The sequence below is a fragment of the Muntiacus reevesi genome, chromosome 13, assembly GCF_963930625.1.
Source record: "Muntiacus reevesi chromosome 13, mMunRee1.1, whole genome shotgun sequence".
NCBI classification, from domain to species: domain Eukaryota; kingdom Metazoa; phylum Chordata; class Mammalia; order Artiodactyla; family Cervidae; genus Muntiacus; species Muntiacus reevesi.
The window spans coordinates 22,796,371-22,818,711 of NC_089261.1; the positions used below are offsets into that span (position 1 = coordinate 22,796,371).

The 22,341-nt window shown below is 44.4% G+C and overlaps 1 protein-coding gene across 3 annotated transcripts in view; it reads left to right on the forward strand.

Moving 5' to 3' along the window:
• Positions 1-22,341, forward strand: part of TMEM132B (transmembrane protein 132B) — a 377,290-nt gene that overhangs the window by 100,227 nt on the left and 254,722 nt on the right. Inside the window, exon 1 of one of the 3 annotated variants that reach the window (XM_065904183.1) lies at positions 21,095-21,111. The exons of the other annotated variants lie outside the window; for them this stretch is intronic. Coding sequence (XP_065760255.1) covers positions 21,102-21,111 — 10 coding nt within the window. The 5' untranslated portion in view covers positions 21,095-21,101. Of the gene's footprint in view, positions 1-21,094; positions 21,112-22,341 lie in introns of those variants that run through there. 3 annotated transcript variants of the gene reach the window in all.

Here is a 22,341-nt window from a genome sequence, read left to right on the forward strand (position 1 = left end):
CGTCACGTTTAATCTCCAGAACTTTTTCATCTTCCCCAAATGAAATTCTGTCCCCACTAAAACTGGCATTGTTTGACGTTGCTACACTTGTGGTGAATTATAAACAACAATAGAAAACTAATACAGTATCCAAAGCCGTAACTTTTTTTTACAGAAATTATTTTATCAGGATAAAGTCATTCATTTGCCTATGCTGAGTATCACCATTCAAGTCTTTCCAGGGTGCATTTATTACTAACTTATCAGAGAAGAATTAAAATAGCTCAACCTTTGTTTCATTCTCCTGTGGAGGTTTCACGCAGGTAGCAACTTCAGAAAGAAATGGAAATAGTTTCTAACTAGATTAAACTTGCTAATTCTCCTCCCCCTCCCCCATTACATATATAATTTGTTGCTTAGAAACACTTTTATTCCCCCATTTTACTTTTTAAATTGCTGTGACAGAACGCATGGGAGAGAGATGTTCGGTGTTAGCTTGAAAGGTTTTATGAACTGGAACAAATGTGAAATGTTTCTGTTTTTCCTGTTTCAGCAGTTTGCAGGTAAGGAAGATTTTATTTTATTCTTTGGGTGAATGATGGGTATAAGAGCAAGGTCAAGGAAATGACGACGATGATGATGATGTAGTAGCTAGACATCTTGTTTACAAGTGGCAGAAATTCAACACAAAGCAGGCTTAAGGAAAGGAGAAGATTGGCTCACTAAACAGATATCTGGGAGGAACAACTTCAGGCATGGCTATATCCAGGAGTTGGTTCCTCTTCCTGCCTTGGCTACTGGTCTCTTTCTCAGGCTGCCACTTCAAGGAGTAGCCTATGGCAATCTAGGGTCATACCATTGTTATAGCTAGCGATGGAAAAGAGCTTCTCTTTCCTGTTTGTTTTAGCAGAAGTGACAAGATTGACTCTCACCAGATTTTCCTGCCTCTGAACTCATTACTGTTGCAGAGGTTTGGACAGTACTGATTGGTCAGGTCTGCGTCACATGCCCGACCAAACCAAATAAAAATTGGGATGTTGGAATGACTACATTGGGGAATGGTTGCTTGGTGTGTGAAGACAATGGATATTTCATTCAGCCAGGAGTTTTTAAGCTGACGTCATGCGTTTGATTGTTTTGCGAGCTGGGCTGCTCTGTTCTGTGGCATCCAGCTGGATCCCTGCTCAGGACTATGGAGAGAAAGTCATGATGGTGGGAGGTTCAATCCAATCTCTCTCTCATTGTTGGCAAAATCTGCCAGACTCTGTTCACTTGTGACTTCTCATTATAGATAAGAGGTTGTGTTTTTGTTGTATTACTTTATCAAGCCAATTTATAGTAAAAGATATTGTAGCAATTTAAAAACCAGTCATACACTTTTGATATTCCTCCCAAGGAGAGATATGGGGTCTGTGTGACCTCCCCTTGAATCTAGGCTGACTTGTGACAATGATGGTGAAAGTGATGCTGTGTGACTTCTGAGTCTAGGTCCTTAAAGGCCATGCAGCTTGGTTCTCCTGGAACTTCCCCTCTTGTGATAATTTCATCTCAGAGCCCAATCGCCATGCTGAGAGGAAGCCTAAGCCACATGCAGAGGCTATGGATAGGCCTCTGGTTGACAGCTGAGTCCAGCCTTCTAGCCGTCCAAGCTCATGCTCTGATGTATAAGTGAAAGAGCCTTCAGATGAACCAAGTCCAAGTCTTAGAGTCAACCCAGCCATTCAGGTCTCCCCAGCTGAGACTGCCTCCTTTTGAAGTGGACATCCCATCTCCTCTGTGCTTGGTCTGACGTCCTAAACCTCAGATTTTGTGAGCTATAATAAGATGGTGTTGGTCTATACCATTAAATGTGGGATGGTTTTCTATGCAGTAAACAATGGAACAGGTATGCTCGCATTGCTGGCAGTATCTGTTGGACAAAGACAGAAGTGGCAGAGATTTCAGTATTACCCATATACTATTTGGTCCAGTATTTCTACTGCTGGAAATCTATCAAAAGGAAATAATCTCAAATGTGAAAAATGAATCAGGCATTACACACAGAAATGCTCTTTACAGTGCTATTCATAATAGTAAAACAACTTAGTTTTCCAACAAGGGGAGTATGATTCCTTGATCAAATAATTTGACTGCCATTGAGTGCTTGGTGTGTGCCAGGCACTGTGGAAGGGCTGCCCATATATCACTTTTTAATCCTTTCAACAACCTTTCGGGTAGGAATTATGAGCCCAATTCGCCCACTCAAAGAATGTGGAAATGGAGACTTAGAAAGCTTATCACTTGCTCAAGGTTATAAGTATCTACCCTGCTGACTCCAAAGTCAGACTATTCAAAATATTCATGACAATGATTTAAGGCAGGAGAATGATTTAGAAAATCTATGGTAAAACCATTCAGTGGTGTATTAGGTATTCTTTATAAATGATGTGTATTAGGAATTTTTAATAATAGGAGAAAGTGTTTATGCTCAGTTAAGTAGGAGGAAACACGCAGAATGAAAGCTGTATATTCAATAAGATATCAACATGATTAAAACTATGCAGAGAAAAAGAGCAAGAAGTGTAGGATTGTGTGCAGAAGAGCCTCCCTAAGCCTTTCTGCATCTCTTCTACTATAGGCAAATGCTGCAGAAGACAAAAGCACAAAGAGGGTGTGATCAAAAGGCAACAATAGTCAAGCCTGATTAAACAATGAAATGACAAAAGAGAGATACAGTTGCTTGTTAGTTTAAAATAAGCCCATTACTATGACAGTTGTGTTTTGCCTCTTTTCTGTAAGTTGCATGGGGGAAATCTTTGTGTCTGGGCCAGGGTGGGAGGACCCCAGAGGCTTGGGTAGGGTTATTTCCTCCAGTCATGGTTGCAGGAAGTAAGGTCTACTAGCAACTCCTGCAGTGACTGAGGGGGTGAGATCCATGGGAGGGAAAGGATGGGAGAAAAACATGCCTCACGGGCTGGAGAAGAGATTCTGGGAAGGTACCAGTCACATGGACTGTCTTGCCTTGAGCTTTGTGTGTGAGCTTCATGAATGCACATATGTTCACATGTGTATGTTAGAAAGATGCAGACAGATTTGGGTGTCTGGGGCAGGCTGCTGTGCTGGGACCATGTCTGTGTCTGCTTAGACTTCTCCCTTGAATTAATTTCTAAAAGTGTGCACTAATTACAGAGGTGGCCCACAGCATGCCTTGCTTAAGGCTCTGATTTGAATTGGAGACTTGATTCCACCATGAATTAGTGGCTTAGCCTTGGGCAAGATGGGATAGAGCCTTAGTTTTGCCTTCTTTGAAATGGGAACAAGGCTGCTACCTTATTCACAGATTCATTTCCAGGATGAAATAAAAATGACATATCAAGCAAATGAGAAGCAGCGTTGCTTTTTGCAGATAGTAGCATGGAATGTAACCACATTATCTATGGTTGATGTCGGCTACAGAGTCACCCAGAGCCAACCTGTGCATTAAAAATACAGTGTGAACCTCATGTGTCATTTAATGTTTTCCAATAGTCACTTTTACAAAGTAAAAAGGAACAGGGGGAATTTTAATAATGTATTTTGTTTAACCCAATCTATCCAAAATGTTATTTTTTGACATGTAATTCATATGAGCAGACCATTAATGAGATATTTACATTCCTTTTTTATACTCAGTCTTTAAACTCTACTGAGGATTTTATATTTATATCACCTCTCAATTTGGATGCCAACTTTTCACCAGAAATGCTTGAGCTCCTCTGTTGAGGTTGCATAAAATGCATAGTTGAAAAAGCAGATTCATACTCAAGTTCCTCTAGTAACTGAATTGAATGTTGGTTTGTAGATTTAGATCAGTTGCTTGACTCTTTGCAAACCCGTGGACTGCAGCATACCAGGCTTCCCTGTCCATCACTAACTCCCGGAGGTTGCTCAAACATGTCTATCGAGTCGGTGATGTCATCCAATCATCTCATCCTCTGTCATCCCCTTCTCCTGTCTTCAGTCCTTCCCAGCATCAGGGTCTTTTCCAGTGAGTCAGTTCTTTGCATCAGGTGGCCAAAGTATTGGAGCTTCAGCTTCAGCATCAGTCCTTCCAATGAATATTTAGGGCTGATTTCCTTTAGGATTGACTGGTTTGATCTCCTTGCAGTCCAAGGGACTCTCAAGAGTCTTCTCCAACACCACAGTTCAAAACCATCAATTCTTTGGCACTCAGCTTTCTTTATAGTCCAGTTCTCACATTCATACATGACTACTGGAGAAACCATAGCTTTGACTAGACAGACCTTTGTTGGCATAGTAATGTCTCTGCTTTTTAATATGCTGTCTGGGTTGGTCATAGCTTCTCTTCCAAGGAGCAAGCGTCTTTTAATTTCATGGCTGCAGTCACCATCTTCATTTATTTTGGAGCCCAAGAAAATAAAGTATCTTACTGTTTCCATTGTTTCCCCATCTATTTGCCTTGAAGTAATTGGAGATGATCCCTGTGGACTCCAAATCTGGTCTGTCTTCAGTCAGTTCAGTCGCTCAGTTGTGTCCAACTCTTTGTGACCCCATGGACTACAGCACGCCATCCAGTCTTTACCACTTTCCAGCTGTGTGACCTTGGGTGAGTAACTTAACCTCTCTGAGCCTCTGTGTCTTATCTGTAAAATGGGGATAGTAATAGTAACATCCATTCCTAGGATTGTGAGAATGAATATGAAGCTCTAAGAATGGTACCAGATACATGTAAATGCTGCCTATTAGTTGTACAGCTCCAGTGCTTTGCAAAATGTGTCAAACTGATTTTTAGCTTTGGCTTAGTTAAGTAGCCAAATGAGCTAATGCTAATAGAACTATGAACAACAGCCACATCTAGAAGGCAGTGTAGTATAGTGGCCAAGAGCACAGACCCTAGATCTAGCCTTCTAGTTTTCCAGGCTCTATTTTACTACATAGTAGCTGTGTGATCTAGGGAAGGTTATCTCTTTGCCTTGATTTTCTTCATTAGTAAGATGAGGTTAGTTGGTTGTGCAAGATTTAAGCGATTGTATATACCAGAACCTGGTAACCAATAGGTGTTGTATATTGTACCATTACTTTAAAAAAATTTTTCTTATCTTATATTAGTATATGGTTGATTAACAATGTTGTGTTAAGTTCAGGTGTATAGCAAAGTGATTCGGTAATACATACACATGCATCTTTTCTTTTACAAATTCTTTTCCCATTTCGGTTATTACAGAGTTCCCTGTGCTATATAGTAGGTCTTTGTTGGTTATCTGTTTTAATTAATAGCAGTGTGTACATGTCAATCCCAAACTCCCAGTCTATCCCTCTTTCTCCACCCTTCTCCCTTGGTAACTCAAAGTTCATTCTCTAAGTCTGTGAGTCTGTAGATAAGTTTGTTATCTTTTTTTAGATTCTGCATATAAGTGATGTCATATGATATTTGTCATTCTCTGTCTTAGTATGACAATCTCTAGGTCTGTTCATGTTGCTGCAAATGACATTATTTTGTTCTTTTTTAATGACTGAGTAAAATTCCATTGTGTTTATGTACCACACCTTCTTTATCCATTTCTCTGTTCATGGACATTTAAGTTGCTTCTATGGATTGACTATTATAAATGGCACTGCAATGAGCATTGGGGTGCATGTATTGTTTTGAACCGTAGTTTTATCTAGACCATTGCTTTACTTTTAATACTATTTGTTGATGTACTGTTATAAAAAGTCATCTTTCAGTTCATTAACATTTGCTGTCTCAGAGGTAAACACCTTTAGAACCATAAAAATTTTAGGAACCTTTAGAACAGAAGTTACAACGGGTAGGAGTATGCCTAGTCCTGCCTATGGATGTGTTTTGTTTGGCTTGCTTAATGTCTGGCCCACAGAGAATAAAAAAAGGAAGTTAGTTGCCAAACTTTAAAAATAGAGAGGATTCAAATAAAAATCCAGATTTTCAGCTTTTCTTAAAAAATCATAAGACTGAGCCATCCTGGACCAGTCTTCTCTGTTGGCTGTTCATCACTCTGATGAAAAGTGTTAGTCGCTCAGTTGTGTTGGACTCTTTGTGACTCCATGGACTATAGCCCACCACCAGGCTTCTCTTTGCATGGAATTCTCCAGGCAAGAATACTGGAGTGGGTTGCCATTCCCTACTCCAGGGGATCTTCCCAACCCAGGGATTGAACCTGGGTCTCTTGTATTGCAGACAGATTCTTTACAATCTGAGCCACTAGAGAAATACTTGGCAATGGTGGGCTAGAGCTAGAGAGCTGCCTTGAGATGGAGTGTGTTCTGCAGTTAACCACAGTCCTCACCACTCCCTTTTGCCTCTCCCCTGGTCTGCTTCACTCAGTTACCTCCTCTGCCTGGCCACAGGCAGCATTTGAGTTGCAGGCACTGGCATCTATGTATATATCTGAAGGTACATACAAAGGTCAATGTAAACTTCGGTGTAAATGTGGTTATCTGTTCACACTTGGCTTTTGCAAGAGGAACTTCGGGTCATTAGAGTTGAAGCTGTGTGCCTGAGTCTGTGATGAAACCCGTGCCTGGGTCTGTGATGAAACCTGTAGTTTTGTTCGTGAGAGTACAGACTTCCTGGCCCACAGTCCTTCCCAGACATTCTCATCCCACTTGGTGCCAAATCTATCCTCCAAAACCCTGGAGTCATCCTTGGCTTTTCTTGATCTTTCATCCCACATCCTCCTGGCTGTACCTTCAAAATATGTCCAGAATCAGTTTATTTCTCTCCCCACCCTGACTGCCTCCTGCCTCTCTGCTTCCTCTCTTGCTTCTAGTCTATTCCCAACACAGTAGCCAGAGGGATCCTTTCTTTAATTAACAGACTAATTTTTTTAAGAGCAGTTTTATGTTTACAGAAAAATGAGCAGCAAGTACAAAGAGTTCCCATATACTCCCATGTACCCCAGTCTCCCCTGTTATTAACATCTTGTATTAGCATGGAACATTTGTTAGAATTGATTAGCCAGTGGTGTGATACATCATTACTAACTGAAGTCCATGGTTCACATTAGGGTTTGCTCCCTGTGTTGTGCGTTCTGTGGCTTTTGACTGATGCATAATGTCATGTGTCCAGCTTTACAGTGTTATACAGAATAGTCGCACTGCTCTAAAAACCCTCTGCACTCCACCTGTTCACCTCTCCTTCTCACTGAAATGCTGGCAACCAAGGATCTTACTGTCTCGGTAGTTTTGCACTTTCCAGAACTCTACAGTATGCAGCCTTTCTGGATGGGCTTATTTCACTTAGCAGTATGCATTTAATGTACCTCCATGTCTTTTCATGGCTTGATAGCTCACTTTCATTGATGAATAATTTCCCATTGTATGTACGTACCAGTTACTTTGCCCATTCATTTATTGACAGACATCTTGGTTGTTTCCAAGCTTTGGTGATATCTACTGAATTTTTACTGTTTTCTACTTGTTGCCCTCATTCGTTCTTTGTTTGGGTTCCACTTATTTTCTGCTTCTCTAGCTTTAACTGAACATTTTATATGACTCCAGTTTTTCTCCTCTCGTATCAATTATACTTCTTTTTTAAAAACTTTATTTAGTGGTTGCCTTTGAGTTTGCACTGTAATTCACAACTACTCCAAGTCAGAGTGAACTTTTAAAAGCCAAAATTAGATCATGTCCTTCCTCTGCTCAGAACCTACAAAGACTCCATCTCACTCAAACAAAAGCCAGATCTTCAAGGTGGTCTGGCGTGATCTGACTTGGGATGTTTCTGAGCCCACCTCCTCCTTACCCTCTTGCTCCAGGCACACTGGCCCCCTCGCTTTTCTTCAAACCTGTGTGTACCTCCCGCCCCTAAGCCTTTGCTCCCTCCCCCAAGAGTGCTCTTCCCAGACACCTTTTGGCCACCTCCCTCACCTCCTTCCAACTTTGCTCAGATTCCACCACCCAGCATGGCTTTGGTGACTCCTTTCTTCATGCTATCATACTACCTGACCCCCAAGTGCACAATCCTTTCTGGTCTTGCCCTGTTTTCCCGTTGCTCGTGTCCCCTCTACAGTCTTTGTCATTTACTTGTTATGGGTGTGGTTTGTTGTCTGTTTCCTCCTGAGAGAACGTCCACGCCGTGAGGCAGGGGCCATGTGGGTCTTGTTCTCTGCTGGGTCCTGAGTGCCTTGCTATGTCCCCTCAGCAAGTGCTCACAACTGTTTGTCCAGCGAATGGGGACGCACATGAATGCTGGCTGCAAACTGTCTTTTCAGACAGACTCTTTAGTGTTGTACCAAAATCATAGAATTAGGACCAGGTTGTTTGGAGGGTGCCAAAGCTCACCAGGCTCCTTCCACGTAAGTCTGGGATCAGAGTGAGAAGAGCCAAAGAAAGCTGTTAAGTCCGCAGCCTTGGCTGGGTAATCTCTTAACGGCGCTCAGTTGGTCTTGTAGATTTCCAGCTGCTGCTATGGAGGATGTGCATTTGTCCCTAATTGGTCTTTGAGAGCAGCCTGACTGTTAATGAGTTTGTCTGGGGCTGGGAAGCAGTGCTCTAGGCCCATAGGAGATGGTCAAAGAGAGGGGGGCCGGGGCTATAAGTCACTGCGCTGGACACAGATAAGAACATTTCTCGGTCCGCTCCCCGGTCCTGTCTGGGCCAGTGTTGAATGGTGAAGCGAGCATCCCTACACCACCAGGGTGGATGGGAAGAGGAGGGACCCGCCACCCCTTGGAAGGGGATTGTCTCCTGTCCCCAGGCAGGTGCATGAGTGACACTGTCATTTCAGCCTTCCCACCGCAGGTGAAGACCTGGCGTGTGCCAAGCAGGTGAGCGGATCCCTCCTCTGAGTACCTGCCTTGGCTCACTGTCACCAGATGGCCTCTTCCGGCAATCCTCTGCATGTAGAACCCGGGCAGGGGTTGGGGGTGAGGCGATGGCCAGCCTTCTGGCTTAGTGCTGCCCCAATACTATCCATCCTTGACATTTTAGGAAACCAAATAGGACCCTTTGGCAGCTGCCCATGCTGGTCATTCATCTCATCAACATTTATTAAACACCTACTGTGCATCTTACATTGTGCTCTATGCTGGGTTTACTAGATGGAGCAGTTGTAGCTTCTGTCCTCACTTATCTGCAACCAAGTAAGTGGAATAAAGAATTGAGATGCTCAGTGAGGGGAGGGGTGTCCAAAGTGTCAACCAGTTCAGCACCAGCACTAGCCTATCGCAGTGATGGTTCTCTAACCCACCAGTGTGATTTCCAGAACACGCACCCTGGAAGGGATGGAGACAAGATCTTCCAGGGATGAGTGGACACATCAAAGGGTGAGAAATCTGGCAAGGCTTACGTGTTGATCCCCATCTCCTCCCACCTACCTGATGACTCTCTTCATTAGCTCTTTCTCCTGTATTATAGACCCCTGCTCTCTTTTGGACCATTCCCAACAGCAAACATGTTCCATCTTAAAGAAATACCCTTGAAACCTCTCCTCCATCCTTCCCCACCAGCGACTACTTCCCTCATTTCTCTACCTAAAATAGGGATTGCCCCCTCCTCTTAGCCTGCTCTGTTTTCTTTATATTCCTTGTCACAGCCAGCCATAGCCAGGAGCTGTGGGGAAGCTGAGTTAGCCCCCAGCTGGCCTCAGCCAGCAACTTGACCCCCAAGTGTGGTCCAAGAGAAGTGATCCATCGATGACATTAGCCTTCCCCTTCCACACCTTACATGATACAGAGACTCTGTCCAACAAAGGGAAAAAATCTCTGTAATAATAACAACAACAACAACAACATCCACAGTAACTCCCATTTATGGAGTGACGGGTGGATACTAGGACCTTGTCCAAATACTTCAGGAGAATTACCTCGTTTTATCCTCACAGCAGCTCTGTGAGATAGGAGGAGATAAAAATTCGCCTGTTTTATAGACAGGACATGAAGACACAGAGAGGTATATAACTTGCTCAAGTCACCCAACTGGCAAGAGAATGCCTCAGCTCCTTCATTCTTTGTGGAGAGAATGCCCCATCTCCATGGAGTGTGTGGATATGCTCCCGAAGCCTTACAAAGACCACCTGCCCACTTTCCAATCTGTCCTCCAGCTTCCTCCAGGAGTTGCCAACAGTGTTCAGACGTGAGTGGGAGTTTAGTTGGGTAGTTCCACTTCAGCTCTCAGAGGCTTGGGGGAGTGAATACTGCTAACATCTTTGAACTGCACACCTTCATGCGCTGTTGCGAGGCTGGGATTTGTCTTAGCCTCAATGCATCAGCTGGAGCCCATACTTGAAGTTCTGACAGGAAGCAGGGGTCCAATTTTAATGACTTATCTGTGCTGCATGTGATGGCAGCCACATGTCCCAAAGCTGGGGGAAGCCTGTCTGTTAAGAGTTAATGATCTAAGAAGTCCTGACATAAAGTAAAACCTTGAGTGAAATTCTGTGGTGTCGCGGACAGTTAATTCTTTATTAGGTTTTCCTAAGACTGGGCTAAAAAGCATTTAATCTTTTTTAAGGTGTGCGTTAACACGTCATTGCATTTTATCGATGCATTGATCTTCATTTGGCTGATTTGGGGCGGGGAGTGGAAATTTTCTGTGCTGTGGTGTGGCAGACAACTTCCTAACACATTACCGACCTGTAATTTTTGTTTTGGTGGGGATCTCGAGTTTGAAAGAGGAGGCAAATGAGAACCAGATGGGGCTGTTTGTGTTCATTCATGGCTGACTGGTATTGAATCTCTTTCTCTGTTGCTGTGTGTGTTTAACAACTTCATACTCCACTGAAGTTAGAGATCATGTTAGTTTGTTTTGTCTGAGATAGCCTCATAATGTACTTTTTTGGAGAGAGGAGAAGTTGAAAGTTCCAGGCTTCACTAGTTCTGTTGCTATAGCAGTTGTCAAAGCGGAGGTTCTTTGTTTTTGGAGTCTGGTGCCAGGAACAGAAACTCAGACACCCCGGGGGCCAGGCAGGTGAGGTGATGGGTTGGTGTGGCCACTTGGGGTCCACCGTTGGCTGCCTGATCCAATGAGAGCAGATGCTGCTCATCTCCAGGCAGGAAGAGGGGTCCAGAGTTGCCAGATCTTCCAATTTTTCAAACCATGACTGGAAATCTGAACTTTTATGAGAAATAGGGGAAATAAATCTAAATTAAAAATACTATGCAGGCTTCATAAAACACACCTGCTGCCCAATGTACTCTTGGAACCTCAGGTTTTAGCAGATGGTGCATGAGACTTATTCGTCTTGTCTCCAACCATCTCCTTCCCTTGAGCCCTAGACTTCTCTGTCTGACTGTATATGTGACATCTCTCCCTGGAGGTCTCAGGGCATCTCCTCCTTACCTGGTCTTTGCTCTGAACCCATTTCTCCTGCAGCCTTCTGTATTTCTGTTGATGACAACTCCATCCTTCTAGCTGCTCAGGTTGAAATGCCTGGAACCATCTTTGATTCCTCTTCTTTCTATCATATCCAAGTCATTAGCAATTCTTGAGACTCTACCTTCTAATAAATATATCCAGAATCTGACCCTTTCTCCCTTCCCCCACCCCACTGCCTGACCCTGCTCCCAGCCACCATCATTGTTTGCCTGGACTATTGCAGTAGTCTCGTGCCTGGTCTCCCAGCTCCCTGGTCTCACTTCACCCCAATCCTTTCTCCTTCAGCAACTAGAGAAGCTCTGCTAAGTATTAATTGGATCATATCCCTCTTCTGCTCACAATGCTTCAATAGCACTAGTCTCACTCCAAATAAAAGCCATTATTCTTAAAATGGACCAGAATATCCTAAGTGATCAGGCTTCTCCACTTGGTCTTCAATTCTTATCTGTGTACTTGACCCATGTGGACACAGCAGCATCCTACTGTCTCTGGCATTTCCCAAGCACGTTCCTACCTCAGGATATTTGCACCTGTTGTTCTGTCATCCTGGAGCCTCATTCATTCTCTTGCCCTTGCTTTCTCAGACCTTTCTGCCAGTGGCCCTTGCTAAGAGGAGGTTCTTGGCCATCCTGTCTAGCATTGTGACCATCCTCCTCCCTTCTGTCAACAGTCTTTATCCCCTTCTTGTCTTTATTTTTCTTCATGGCCCTTGATTTTGCTAACGTGCTATACATTTAATGTTTTAATATATTTTTATTTATTTGATTGTGCTGGATCTTAGTTGCAGCATAGGAACTCACATTGAGATGTGGGATCTTAGTTTCCCAGCAAGGGTTTGAACCCAGGCTCTGTGCATTGGAACGCAGAGTCTTAGCTGCTGGACCATCAGGGAAGTCCTTAATTTTTTTTTATTCTGTGGATGGTCTTTTTTTTCCCCACCAAAACGTCTGCCCCACAAGACCTGGGATTTCTGTCTGGAACATGGAGAGGGCTCATTTTCAAACTAGTGAATGAATGGTGTAGATTCAGAAAGGTTTTGAGCATTATTAATACAAACTCATGGATTTATATGTAGTTATGATGTTTCAATCTGTCACAGTTGTTACTCTCTTTGATTTAGGTAAGCTTTTTTTTTTTTTTGTCTGCGCTGCACAGTTTATTTGAATCTTAGTTCTCCAACTAGGGATTGAATCCTGGGCCATGGTAGTGAAATCACTGGACCACCAGGGAATTCCCAGGTCACCTTATTAATCTCTGTGCCCTGGGATCCTTCACCCAACCTCACGGGGTTATGCTTAGATCAAATGGATGAACGTATCTCAAGCACTTAGAACAGCATCTGGCAAATAGGGAGCATCATCTTAGGGTTTGCATTATTATTATTACTGCTACTATTATTTACCCATGTGAATACTAAAATGGGACGAATAGGCCTCATACTTTTTGTGATCAACATCACAAACCCCACTTTTCTACCCCCATTATCTCCTCAGAGGTAACCACAGTCATTACAGCTTTTTTTTTTTTTAATTTAAATTTCAGACCTTTTCTGTGCAATTAAATATAAACATATATAGCTGTGGAAAAATACATTACTTAAATGGGGACTTCCCTTGTGGTATAGTGGTTAAGCATCTGCCTTGCAGTGCAAGGGACACGGCGGGTTTGATCCCTGGTTGGAGAACTAAGATCCCTCGTGTCTCAGAGCAGCTGAGCCCACGTGCCACAACTAGCGTCTGTGCACAATCAGAGATCCTGCCGGATGTGATGAAGACCCTGCAAGACCCCACAGCTAAGCCCCAATGAAGCCAAATAAATAAACTTTTTAAAAAACAACAGCAACACATATTTTCAAAAACAACAAACAAATGCTATACTTCACATAATTGTTTTTGCAACTTGCTTTCATTCTCTCGACATTGTGGAGATGATTTCAGACCAGTTCATAGATGTCCGTGTCACCCGTTGTCACTTCTAGATATTGTTCTAGAATATGGGACTGCTCTAGATTCTGTGGCTCTTTCCCACTGCTGGACATTTAAGAGGTTTCTAAATTTCTGTTGCTACAAACAGTACTCAGCATCTTGGTGTCTTCCCTGTGAGCGCTCATGCCTTTCTCCAAGGTCAACACTGAGGCATGAGATTGCTGTGTCTGAAGGTTGATGCATTTGCCATTATAATAAATTGCCCTCTAAAATGGTCTTGCCACTCACAGTCTCCCAGCAGGGTGTGAAAAGCCTTTACTTTATTTTTTTTTAAAACATAATTTTTATTTTGAGAAAGAAAATAATATGAAAAGTACAAAGAGTAACGTAACCAACATCAGTGTACTTAGCACCTAGAAATGTCAGCTGTTAACAGTTTGTCACATTTGCAACAAGTCTTTGATTATTTTATTTAAAAAAAAATCTCGAATGTTACTGGGGAAGTTAATATTTTCTTCTGCACAATTTCATCACCCACCCCAGATACAATCACAATTATAAATTGATCATGCGTCTTTGCAAACTGTTTTTATATTTTACTTATAAGTAGAACCATGAACAATATATTATTTCTGTGCATTTAAACTTTTAATCTTAGTGTTGTGCTGGCCATATTATTCTGCAACTTGCTTTTCTTCAGTCAACAATGTATCTTGGAGACCTATTCACATTAGCACATTTAGACTTCCCTCATGCTTTTTACCTGCTGTGTAATATTCCTTTGCACCATGGTTTATTTGCTCTTTTCCAAATGATGGGCATTTAGGCTAACTCTAGTGATTCACTATTACAGCCAGTCCTGAGATGAACATCCTAGTCAGGAACCATTCAGATTCTTTAAAAAAATATTTGCTAATATTTGGCTGTGCTGGGTCTTAGTTGCAGCATTTGTGATCTTCAGTCTTCCTTGTGGCATGTGGGATCTTTACTTGCAGCATGTAAACTCTGAGTTGCGGCATGTGGGATCTAGTTCCCTGACCAGGGATTGAACCCAGGCCCCCTGCATTGGGAGCACAGAGCCTTAGTCACTGAAGCCCCAAGGAAGTCCCCAGATTCTTCATTGTGCATTTTTTCATGCTTTGTTTTTATGTACTATACAGAATAAGGCATCCTTTTTCTTTTCATAGACATAGAAACGCTTTGAAAAGAAAAATAGCACTTCATGTATCTTCTTTTACCTGCCAGATGCTGATTCTTTCCATGCTAACCAAGACTGTACATTTCCAGCTTGCTTTTATTAATTTGGTTATTTTCATTACCAATGGACATCAAGACGGAAGGTTCCCGCATTCTAGGATCTTAATTGCTGTTGCTGCTGCTGCTGCTAAGTCACGTTAGTCGTGTCCGACTCTGTGCGACCCCATAGACAGCAGCCCACCAGGCTCCTCCGTCCCTGGGATTCTCCAGGCAAGAGTACTGGAGTGGGATGCCATTTCCCACTTAATTATTTGAATCTTTTTATGTTGGATGTTCTCATTCATTCTACTGATATTAACTGAGCACCTACTATGTGCCAGACTCTGTCCTAGGCAGGGAACTCTCAGATATAAATCCTTGTCATGGATTTCCATTCTTGGTGGAAATGGACATTGTAACAGGCATAAATCAGCACCTGTTCTTCCCCTCTAACGTTCATTACTGAAGTGTTAATGGACATGTGTTTCCTTGGCCAGGTCTAGCCCCTGGTTGCATCCTCAGGAGATTTATGGATAGTGATCAGTTTGAGCTGTGTTCAAAATTAAAATTTCCAGAAGCTGTGTTCTGATCACATAACAAACCAAACAAAACATAGTAGCTTTAAACAATGATGACATTTGTTTTGCTTTCTAATTGATGGTCTTGGCAGGGACAGCTGTCTCTGTAACATTTGCTGTCCTCTGGGGCCTGGAAGGAATCGTCTGAAGACTTGCTCAATCATGTGTCTGGTGGTTGATACTGATTCTCTGTGGGATCTCAGCTGTGCTGAGACTGGACCGCCACCACGAGGGCTTCCCCTGTGGCTGCCTGACTTCCTCACAGTCTGGCGGCCAGTTACAAGGCTCAGCATCCCAGGAGGATCAGGAAGAGATGTGTTGCCTTTGTCTTAGAAGTCACATGGAGTCACTTCTGTTGCAGCCACAGGCGAACCCCTACTCAAAAGGAGGGGACACTGGCCCATGAGGGTGTGTGCACATCAATTGTAAGAAGAGCATGTGACATGGATATACTGCTGCAATCATGTTAGGAAAAAAACACCACCCACTATAAGTAGGGCGATGCCATCCTTAGTCCTGTGTAGGTGCTGAACCAGATCTTCCAGGTGGCAGTGGCATGGCTTGTGGGAGACCAGGGTGGAGATGACCATGTGGACGGTGGCTGGGATGACAGCAGAATCACTGAGGGCTACCCACCGCATTGAGAACTTGTATTAACTCCTCACAACACCCATTGTCTCTCCCATTTTACAGGTGAAGAAACTGAGGTTTAGAGCCCTTGTATAAGCTCCACAGTCCACAGTTAATAAGCAGGGAAGCTTGGGTCAGAACCCAGGCATACAAATTAGATTCCTTTCCTCAAGTCAACATAACCACCCCCATCCTCCAGGGAGGTAAGACTTCTCCATTTGCTCTCAGATCTTTCAGCCATGGGACTCCATGGGGCTGCCTCTCTGTGGCTACTTGGTCTGCCAGGCCTCTGGTTACCATGGTGACAGTGGCCAGCCACACAGAGAGTCACTTGTGACCTTTCTCCCTTCTCCCTACTCAGTGGTTCTTCTCTTATTGAGCAGAGAGAGGCTTCAGGAGGGCACCTCCTATCCGTCTGCTAATAGGCTTGTTGATTTGAGAAATGGTCTTAGGTGTCTCCTTGACTCAAGGCAGGGACTGAGCAGTTATACAAATGAAATACGATGTCATGTCAGGCAACCCATCACCGAGTTCTGGTGCCTGAGACTGTCCAATTATACACACCTGTTTTCAGGCTTCCAAACTCTTCTGTGAAAGACCTTTCAGGGTGGAATTTTTCCTGCTCGTTCCTCTGGGCTATTTTGGGAAGATGTTCACATATTCTTAGACATAATTGTGCATGACGAAAGGGGGGTATGTGTCGGTGTTTGCTGAAGAATTCTGTAACCCATGCCCTATCAAAGGAAAGTTCTCACTTGAGGATGTTCACAGCTCTTTAGTACTCACCCTGTGTGGCATCTCTGTTAGTCATAGTGGATCCGGGCCTAACTGTTATAAAAGTGAGACCATCTCAATCCTGGGTCAGAAGGGGAGGCAGCTGCCACTTCCAAATGGTGGTTTAAAATCAAAGTTAGTTGGGATTTAAATGAATTGAAATAGACATGAAAGTTTTACACACATGGCAGTTGATGGCAATTTGTCCTTCCGGTTGGCTCAGGTGCACAAGTCATATCATCCATAGTGTCAAATAGTCAGGGTCTGACCTCATCTTTCTCCTCCACCTGCTCCAAACCTCATCATATCCTGCCTGGAATCTGCCACGACCCCTATCACGTCTTCCTGCTTTCATGGTGGTCTCCTTACAGTCTGTCCTCACCAAGGAGCCAGAATAAACCTTTGTAAAATGTAAATCATATCATGGTGTCACTCTGCTCAAAATCCCATACAAACAGGGCAGAGAGTGGGCAGTTCAGAGGGCAGGCGGCGAGGGCAGGAAGCGTGGATGAGGGATTTATGATCCATCTTTTTTTCAGTATCTTGATATTTCCCTCCTGGCTGCGTGAGATACAGCCTGGAGAAGCTGAAGTAGTATCTCCTTTGGCTGGTCAGGCCAGACCTGACTTTCAGTGATGAGGGGTGTGTCTGATTGGAAGGACATTTCAGATCAAAGCGACTCGTGTTATAGAGGAGTGAAGCAGGTGCTCCTATGGAAACCAAAGAGCTGTTGGGATTCTGTCTCCAGGTCAGGTAATAGGGAGTGGTGAGAACTGTGGCAAAGCAGAGACCACTTTTTGCTCCGCTTGTCAAGAGACTGCCCAGCCCTGGCCAGCTGTAGTCATATGGGAATGTGGGTCTGATGCTTCCAGGTCTTCCAGCTTTTCAAGGGAAGCCAGAAATCCAGCCTTGTGAATCCTCCCTGTTTTGGTTTTTGACAATCATTGTGAGCTCAGGGATTTGAACATACTCCATGTGTTTCAGCCATGGAGTTGCTCTTTGCTTGGATACTCTAAATCGATCCAGCTTTTGCTGGCAAGCGCTCCTTTCAGGCTGGCTCATGTGTCCTCTTGACACGTCCCCGTCACTTTTGGAACACTCACCCATTTCCTGGCACAAGCTATTTTAGGTTCATCTGGTATGTTTCCTGCTCCAGAATCAACCATTTCTTTGAGAAGTCTGGAGTTGAGCTCTTTTTTGAAAGGTTGACGGTAAACCTATGTTCAGAATGAAAGCTTGGCTGTAGGCAGATCCGCTCCTGGGGTGGCCCCCTGGGGTCCCTGGGTAGATGCCTCCACACCGTTTGGAGAGCTTCAGGCCAAGTGCCACCATCTTCCAGGAGACCAGCCTCTGTTCCTGGGGCCTGTGGGGCTGATGAACGACACAGCTAATGTGTCTGGACAGCTGCATTCCGCCGGGGCAGCCACCCAGGAACGTCTGATAGGCACATTCCCTGAGAGCTACTCCTAGAGATTTCAGGTGTGGATTTGGAAGTGATGAAGCAGGCTCTGTAGACCGTGTCACTGTCCCCAGCTCATTGTCTTGTCTGTCACTGTGGAGTTATAGGGGGACCCGTGATGGGGGTCAATGTCTGGAATGGGTCATCCCTAATGCACAGACTGTAAACCCATGGAGAAGTCTCTCTTAACACCTTCTGCCTCTGCTGGCAGCCACTGCCCATGCCTCTGCCACGTAGGCCACTGGGTGCTGCCTGTGTCATTTAAAAGCTGGTTCCTGCTGAGGACACAGACTCTATAATTTCTCTGTAACACCTCCAGTGTGAGCTTGGGCTCAGATCACCAGGGGTTGAATCCTGGCTTAGCTACACACTGGATTTGGAACCTTGGACAAACTACTTCATCAGGCTGTGCCTGAAACAGACTCGCAGACATGGAGAACTGACTTGTGGCTGCCAAGGGGGCGGGGAGGGAGAGGGATGGACTGGGAGCTTGGGGTTGGGAGATGCAAACTATTACATTTAGAATTAGATAGACAGCAAGGCCCCAGTGTATAGCACAGGGAGCTATATTCAATATGATAAACTATAATGGAAAAGAATATAAAAAAGAATGTCTGTATGTATGTAGCTGAAGCACTACAGCAGAGATTGGCACAACATTGTAAATCAGTTATACTTCAATTAAAAATAAAGAGATAGAATCAAAGGGGAAAAAAAGCACAAACTTGACACTATAAAATACGTGTCATGAGGTTGCAATGAAAAAAAGTAGAGACAGTGAAAACCTACCTCAGAGAATTGTGACTAGTAAATGAGTTAATACATGTAAATCCCTTAGGACAGTGACCGAAACACAGCAAGGCTCAACAAACATTGACATTTACGATTCTGTCAATCTCTGGGTCCAGGCAGGCATAAACAATTCTGGGTTGTGAGTTGCATGGTCCAGTGTATTTCTTTTTGTCTTTTCCTTTTTTCTTTGCTTTCCTCTCTCTCTCATTTTTTTTTAAAGTTAACTTTATTGAAGTATCATTTTCATACAGTATAATATATCCATTTTAAGTGGATAGTACTTTGATGAATGTTGACAATTTATATACACATTTAATCTTCACCATAATTTACCTCTGAACATTTTTATCACCTCCAAAATACCTTGTACCACTTCCCGTACAGTACATCCCCTACTCCATCTAACCCTCTCCAGCCCCAGGTAACTATTGTTATCTTCCTGCCACTACGGATTGGATTTGTCTTTTCTGGAGTTAAATATACATTTTCTTCTCTTTCTTGATTTCCCCTTACCTCTTTCTCTCTCTCCTTCCTTCCCTCCATTGATTTGAACTATTTTTCTGCCACATGCATCCTCAACTGGCTTTGTGGACATGTGACCCGTGCAGTTACACAGGGTACCACCCTCAGGAGGGTCCCATACTTTATTTAATGCTTTGTTGTTGCCAGCTTGATTTTTTTTTTTTTTTTGGTTGGGCTGCATCTTCATTGTGGCACCCAGGCTTCTGGGCTTAGTTGCCCTGAGGCATGTTGGATCTTAGTTCCCTGACCCCGGATCGAACCCATGTCCCCTACCTTGAAAGGCAGATCCTTAACCACTGGACCACCAGGGAAATTGCTGAAATTCTTAAACAAAAATTTGAACAAGGGCTCCTCCATCTTAGTTTGCACAAAATCCACAGTTGGTGCCAGGCATTACCAAGCCATGGGGCATGTGTAGGGGCATCTGTTTCTCTGTCTCCTGAGGCACGAGGGGCTTTCAGTGTATGTACCGACTAAATGGAATTCCTATCAATGGGGCTACGAGTTCTTCTCTTCCCTCTATTCGGCATCTGCCTGGGCAGTGTGTGAGCTCGTATATAACTGTGTGCAGAAACCTTTGTCTGAGTGTGTGGAGTGAATTCCATGATACTCTCTTTCTCTGAAAATCTCCATCCAATTCGTGGTCCAGCAGCCGGCTCAGAATTTGTCCTTTGGGAACCAGCGTCGACATGCCTTGTGGGCATCTGAGAATGTTTACAAGGTCTTGCCTTCTGCAGCAATGGCCCCTCCTTAGTAGCTGGAGGTTTCGCTGAAATTTGGCATCGACTTGACAGCAGGGGGCAGGCCCTCCCCTCTATCCCTCTCAGAACAGGTTCTCAAGAAAACTGCCTTCTGCCCTGGGTGGGCTGAGAGGATTAGGAGACAGGTGACAACCAGGCTCCCATGGGCTTCTTGCTTCTTGTTGAGTAGGCGCCTCCGCATTTGGGCTCACAAGAGGCTCAGCCGCTTCTTCCAGCACGAGACTGAGCCAGTGAGGGCCTGAAGCCGGCAAATCCTCTTAAGCTGGGAACAGCTCAAGGTCATGAACCCTTGCGAGGGCGGCACAAAGATCTTTTCTTCCAGCGCGAATTAGCGACATTTCCAGGGCTGTTGTCATTTTCGGGCTGAGTCTCAGGGGTCAGAAGTTGGGATGGATTTGCCTTTCTTTGGCGCCGATGACCCAGGCCGCCTGGCTGTTCTGTCATAGATCAGAACCAAGATGAACTGAGACATGTCTTCTTTGCACTGTCCTTGGCTGCCTGGGAGGCTGTGAGGCTGGGTGGCTGGGCGAGGTGCTTGCAGGTGGAGTAGTGGCTGTGATGTGGGTCCGGTTCTTGGGTTCCCTGGCCTGGCTTCTGCTGTTTTCCTCACCGAAGAGAGCATCTTCCTGCGCTTGTCAACTTGATCAGTCCCAGAGACCAGGCAGGCATGCACCCAGAAGAGGTAGATTCAGGCTAGAAAAGGCACAGAGCAATTGCAAATCACAACCGATCGATAATTTGTCTGGGTGAGGGTGTGATGTCTCCTATAGAGGCCATGCCGCGGGGCTCCTCCCAAGCCTGTCTTCATTTTCTTCTGCTTGCTCGCTTCACTCTGCTCTACCTTCCTGGCCCAGCTTGTGCTTATGCTTGTGGTGCCTGCCTTCTCGTTATTCTGGGTGTTTTTTTTAAGGATGAGTTCCATAGGTGGCATTCGACCAGTAGGGGCTCCAAGTGGACAACCTGCCACTACCTGGGTTCAGATTCTCCCTCCACCCCTGCTAGCTGTGTGATGTGAGCAAGTGACTTCAGCTGTCTGCTTTTGTTTCAGCCCGTGAAGGAGCTGACCGTGGTACCTCTGCTTGTAGAGAGAGTAAAAGTGGATTACTGCATGTCAAGTGCTTGGGATGGTCCCATGGCACAGAGTGAGTGCTGTATAAATGTTAAATGCTGTTATTTAAATTCACTGAGAGCTTTTAAAAATTTGTGTATATATATATATTTATTTATTTTTTTATGGCTATGCTGGGTCTTCTCTGATGTGCAGACTTCCTCTAGTTTCGATGAGCAGGGGCTACTCTCTAGTTGTGGTACGTGGGCCTCTCATTGTGGTGGCCTTTCTTGTTGTGGAGCGCAGGCTCCAGGACACGTGGGCTTCAGTGCTGTGGTGCACGGGCTTAGTTCCTCTGCAGCATGTGGAATCTCCCCACACCTTGAACTGAGCCTGTATCCCCTGCACTGGCAGGTGAATTCCCAACCTTCCCTGGGTCACCAGGGAAGTCCCAGTGAGAGCTTGTTGTGGCCTCATAGGCATCTGCGTAGAAAGAGGCTCTCTGCCTCCTCCTCCCATAAGCAGTCGATGTGCAGAAGCCCCAGGACACTTGCATCCCTGGCTTGGCAGCCGGGCAGCACTGAGAAAGAGGTGATCTTCTCTCTCAGTCCCTGTCTTTGTCTTTTCTTGGGCTGGGAGCGGGACACTGGCTTTCGGTTCTAGTCCTTCCATTTCCATGATGGGTGGCTGTTGGCAAATATACCTTGCCTTCTGTGCTTCTACTCTGAGCCTTCACCTTTTGGGGGTGCTTAGAGGGTGGGGTAGGCTTGACGGGAGGGACTCCAGACCCACCTCTGCTACATCCAGAAAGCTCTTAGTGCTCACCTTTATCAGCTTTCCCATAAGAAAGTTTTTCTTTCCTGAAACAACTTGGAAACTCCACTGTAAATGAAAATGCAAATAAATGTAAACAAGGAGACACGTATGAGAATTGTTTCTTAAAACATTGTATCTTATCACAGAAACTTGGAACCTCCCTCAATACCCAGCAAAAGAATGGATCCATATGGTATTTCCATACAATGGCATGTAATGCAGTAGCGGAATGAGTGGGTGACAGCAATGTGTATCAATAGATGTGAATTTCACAAATACAATGTGTAGTGGAAAATGCAAATTGCAAAGGAATAGAGTATACTCCTATTTATACAATGTTTAAAACTCCAGAAACAATACAGTATATTGTGGTGTAAGTAGACATCATATACTGTAGTCAAGGTAAAAGAAAATGCAACCATGAGGAACCCCAAGTTCAGAAAAGGGGTTCCTTTGGGGTCAGGAGGTGAATGTGGTGGGGACTGAGCCCAGGGCCATCAGCTGATTC